Consider the following 5,049-nt stretch of genomic DNA (forward strand, 5'->3'; position numbering starts at 1 on the left):
CCACTTTTTAAGCGGGGGAAGAAATGTTATTTTTTTCTTTTCTGCAGGCCATTTAGAGAAGGTCAGACCACCGGGACAATGGCCAGTCTGTGTGCCGAGAGGGTCCAACTCATCTTCACTATCGCACCCGCTATTGCAACTAGAAACACTGGCCTGGCTGAACAAATATTTTCTTTCTTGTTTTGTGTGTGTGTGTGTGTGTGTGTGCGTGCGGGAGGGGGGGGGGGGGGGGGCATGCAGCCCACTTAGTAGGCCAATGGCGTGTATGTGTGTGTACATGCATACGTTTTTATCCTCTGCCCATCAGGGGAAGACTATCCATACTTTTATACCGTCATTTTATACCGTCATTTAAACCACTACGACTCTCTACCTCGTCCTCATTAAAGACTCCCTCTTGTGTCTCTACGGCAGTTAGCAGTTTATCTGCTGCTAAACGCTGTATATACAATATCTTTTTTATTATTTGTTATTACCATGTATATCTATCCACATCTGTCTGTACATACCTGCCTATTATCCTTTATACATATCTGTAGATAGATACTATATCTATATCTGTACATATCCCTTACCTACTCTTACTAGTTACGCTGCTGGCCAGTATGTCTACCATAGTGTCTTTATACCTGTATCACTGTACATATTAATATTACAACTATGTACATCTGATTAGCACCATTACTATTACTATTACTCAGTAGTACTAATTTATATATTGTATACCCAGTTTAATCACCTGTACATTGTATATTACTACCGCACTTTACTGTTACATCTGCACTCTGGTTGGATGCCAAACATCTTTTTGTTGTACTGTCAATTGTGCTGCATAATGACATTAACACTTTCTTCGCCAGGCTTATGTACATCATTATACCCCTCTCTGCCAGCTCTATATGTCTATGGAGAAGTTCCCCTTCTTTGCAGGGCTATAACTTTTTAAATTGTATTGCTAAATTGCCATTATTAGGGCACATTCAACGTCAATTTATCTATCGTTCAGGACGTAGAAACGTTATATACTTTTTCATTCACATATTCATACTAAAATACGGTCTAAAGTATAAATATGTTTTTATCGTTTTTCTGCAGCTTTCTGCAGAACGTGATTTATAGCCCTAAATGCATTATATTGATGATCAAAATACAGTTTGATAGCGATCTGCGCGAGATAAAAAAACATTCAAATGGACGTGCTTCTAGAAGTAGTACTACTTATCATCTGATGTTGACCGGATGGGGGGGGGGGAGGGGAGAGGGGGTGACGTTTATAATTCCGTGGCCAACGTTGATTCATCTAGTGTGGGTGATATGATCATTAGAGCAGTTTGTACCGAACACGGTAAAAAAAAATGCTGAAACTCACCGTAGCTTCCTCGTAGTATTGGGCGATGAGCGTGGAGCAAAAATATTCCTATTATGGGATGTTGAAATATGCGATCCATCTCCAGGTTGTATAATAGTATATACGTCCAAATCATGTTGTTTATCGAGTTATTGGGTAACGTGATTGCTATCCATTGTGTCTAGCTCGAGTCCCGGGACTATTAGCGAGTGATCGGTGTACCGAATTGGAATGAGCACCAGCTTCCGTTTCCGGTTTCCGGTTTGGGCGATCCGCCGATCCGCCACCAGATGGCGCTCTTGAACCGTTGGAGAGTTGAGAGGAAATCAACAGTAGATCCCAAGTCTCCGGGGGAGAAATATGATTGCGATCACAGATTTTTTAAATATTGATCTCAATGACGTGTTACGGCGTCATTGGCAGAATTAGCATGGCGGGGAATGACGAGTTTAGGCGTCTCTGGTAGAGAAAGTGTTAAAATACTTTTGAATCTAATCTAATGTAAAAGACGACCCACCAACAGCCCACATTTTAACATCTTTACTTTAAAAGATAGCATCTCGGCACTCCCCCCCCCACCCCCAACCCCCACCCAGACCTCCTCCCCTCCTGTGTTTACGCCGAGCGCCGTAAGAACTGTTTCTGGACGGCTGCCACGTATGCGCGCTGTAGGAGTGGATCCTAAGACTGTCTCCCGACCCCCGCCTGTCCATCCCTCCCTCCCTCCCTCCCGCCACCTGGCGCGACGACACTTTGTTTAACTACCCTGTTGTTGATGCAGCCTGACTATCGCATATGGCGTCTCAGGCATTCTGTAGATGACATGTGTCAACAAATGTACATGTCTGTTTGAATTTATGCTGTGCCGTTGTTACTGTAAAAATGTAACGATTGTGATGTTGTTATTATTATTATTAATGAGACGATGAGCTGTATGTGTGTGTCGCTGGAATTTCCCCAAGGGGATTAATAAAGGAATATCTTATCTCATTGTGTTGACCAGGCCCACACGCTCCACCTCTAACCCGTCTCTCTTCTTCTGTTTGTCTCTCTCTTTTTTACGTTCCAGCCTCGCCCCCCCACCCGATCCCACCTCTGTCCCAAAGAGTGGATGAACCATCCAATGAATTATGAATGTTAAACAAGATGACCTCCTATCAGCTGCAGCAGACGATGAGAGGTCCTAGGTGGAACCGGGCCTTGTCCGACCCTCTGTTCGTGCTGCTGCTCCTGGCCCTCCAGCTGCTGGCGGTGGCCGGCCTGGTCCGCGCCCAGACCTGCCCGTCCGTCTGCTCCTGCAGCAACCAGTTCAGCAAGGTCATCTGCACCCGGCGGGGCCTGCGCGACGTCCCCGACGGCATCTCCACCAACACGCGCTACCTGAACCTCCAGGAGAACCTCATCCAGGTCATCAAGGTGGACAGCTTCAAGCACCTGAGGCACCTGGAGATCCTGCAGCTCAGCAAGAACCACATCCGCAACATCGAGCTGGGCGCCTTCAATGGCCTCGCCAGCCTCAACACCCTGGAGCTGTTCGACAACCGCCTCACCACCATCCCCAACGGGGCGTTCGAGTACCTCTCCAAGCTGAAGGAGCTGTGGCTGAGGAACAACCCCATCGAGAGCATCCCGTCCTACGCCTTCAACCGGGTGCCGTCGCTGCGGAGGCTTGACCTCGGGGAGCTCAAGCGCCTCTCGTACGTCTCCGAGGGGGCGTTCGAGGGGCTGGGTAATCTGCGCTACCTGAACCTGGGCATGTGCAACCTGAAGGAGATCCCCAACCTCATCCCCCTGGTGAAGCTGGACGAGCTGGAGATGTCGGGGAACCAGCTCTCCGTCATCCGGCCCGGCTCCTTCAAGGGGCTCGTCCACCTGCAGAAGTTGTGGATGATGCACGCCCAGATCCAGACCATCGAGAGGAACTCGTTCGACGACCTGCAGTCCCTGGTGGAGCTGAACCTGGCCCACAACAACGTGTCCCTGTTGCCCCACGACCTCTTCACCCCCTTGCACCACCTGGAGAGGGTGCACTTGCACCACAACCCCTGGAATTGTAACTGTGACATCCTGTGGCTGAGCTGGTGGCTGAAGGAAATGGTGCCGGCCAACACCAGCTGCTGCGCTCGCTGCAGCTCGCCGACCAGCCACAAGGGGCGCTACATCGGCGAGCTGGACCAGAACTATTTCCACTGTTACGCTCCCGTTATCGTGGAGCCCCCGACGGACCTGAACGTGACGGAGGGCAGTGCCGCGGAGTTGAAGTGCAGGGCGAGCTCCCTGACCTCGGTCACCTGGATCACGCCCAACGGCTCCGTCATGACGCACGGCGCGTACAAGGTGCGCATCTCCGTGCTGAACGACGGCACGCTCAACTTCACCAACGTCACCATACAGGACACGGGCACGTACACCTGTATGGTGAGCAACTCCGCGGGCAACACCACGGCCTCCGCCACGCTCAACGTGTCCTCCACGGAGAACAGCAGCTTCAGCTACTTCACCACGGTGACGGTGGAGACCATCGAGACGCCGCACGAGGGCTTCACCACCGTGCAGCAGAAGGCGGCGGGCCCCACCCCGTCCGCCGGCGCGTGGGAGTCCGTCTCGCCGCCCTCCTCCACCACCACCACGACCACCACCACGGCGCGCGCCCCGCTCTCTACCCGCGTCACGGAGAAGCAGGCCGACGGCGCCGGTGGTGGCGGCGGCGGCGCGCCGGTCACGGAGCCCAACGGCGAGGGCTCCCTCAACGGCCTGGACGAGGTGATGAAGACGACCAAGATCATCATCGGCTGCTTCGTGGCCATCACGCTGATGGCGGCCGTGATGCTGATCATCTTCTACAAGATGCGCAAGCAGCACCACCAGCAGAACCACCACGCGCCCACGCGCACCATCGAGATCATCAATGTGGACGAGGACTGTGTGACCGGCGGGCCGGGCATGGAGGGTCACCACCTGACGCTGCCGCCGCTGGAGCACGAGCACCTGAACCACTACAACACCTATAAGACTGCGTACAACCACGTGTCCGCCATCAACTCCATACACAGCTCGGCGCACGAGCCGCTGCTGATCCGGGCCAGTTCAAAAGACAATGTACAAGAGACCCAGATCTAACGGTTTGTTTTAGGTTTTTTTTCATAATGAGACATGAGTGATGATGATGATGTTGCTGATGATGAAATTACATCAAGGACATTATTATTGACAATTGTTTGACGAGGACGCGGTGGCCGTGACGTGGAGGAATAGACTGGCGCGTTGCACTCGCAGGGCTAAATCAGAGGCTGCTGATGATGCTTATTCAACGACTTTGGGAACTAGGGTATGTCTACTGTTTCAAAAAGTGTCTTTACAAAAAACAGAAGTTATTTATTTAAGAAGAAAAAAATCTATTGTGGTTAAATCAAGGAGGAAGAAGAAAAAAAATACTATTCTGCGATTATTTTTTCAACACTTTAATTCATCTTTTTCTTTGTTTTGTTTTCCTTCCCTTTATTTGACAGGTTTGGTTTTTACTAATATTATGCATTCAAACTCTGTGAAAACATGTCTACAGCGACGTAATATGTTCTCGTTTCCAGCCGATTCTATCTGGTGTGAGACGGCGACCTTGTTTCCCCCCCCCCCCAGTGTACAGAGGGTTGCACTGTAGAGATCACGTCAGAGATTTTTCTCTCTCGCCATGAATTAATTGA

The 5,049-nt window shown here is 50.6% G+C and overlaps 1 protein-coding gene across 1 annotated transcript; it reads left to right on the forward strand.

The window, feature by feature from the left end:
• Positions 1 to 2,482: 2,482 nt before the first annotated feature.
• LOC311247636 (leucine-rich repeat-containing protein 4C-like) lies at positions 2,483 to 4,468 on the forward strand (the record flags this gene model as incomplete). The annotated part of the gene is made up of 1 exon (XM_084338655.1): positions 2,483 to 4,468. The coding sequence occupies one exon, from the start codon at positions 2,483 to 2,485 to the stop codon at positions 4,466 to 4,468; it is 1,986 nt and encodes a 661-aa protein (XP_084194781.1).
• Positions 4,469 to 5,049: the final 581 nt, after the last annotated feature.

This window comes from Notolepis coatsorum, assembly GCF_963971535.1.
Source record: "Notolepis coatsorum genome assembly, contig: SCAFFOLD_753, whole genome shotgun sequence".
Classification (NCBI taxonomy): Eukaryota; Metazoa; Chordata; class Actinopteri; order Aulopiformes; family Paralepididae; genus Notolepis; species Notolepis coatsorum.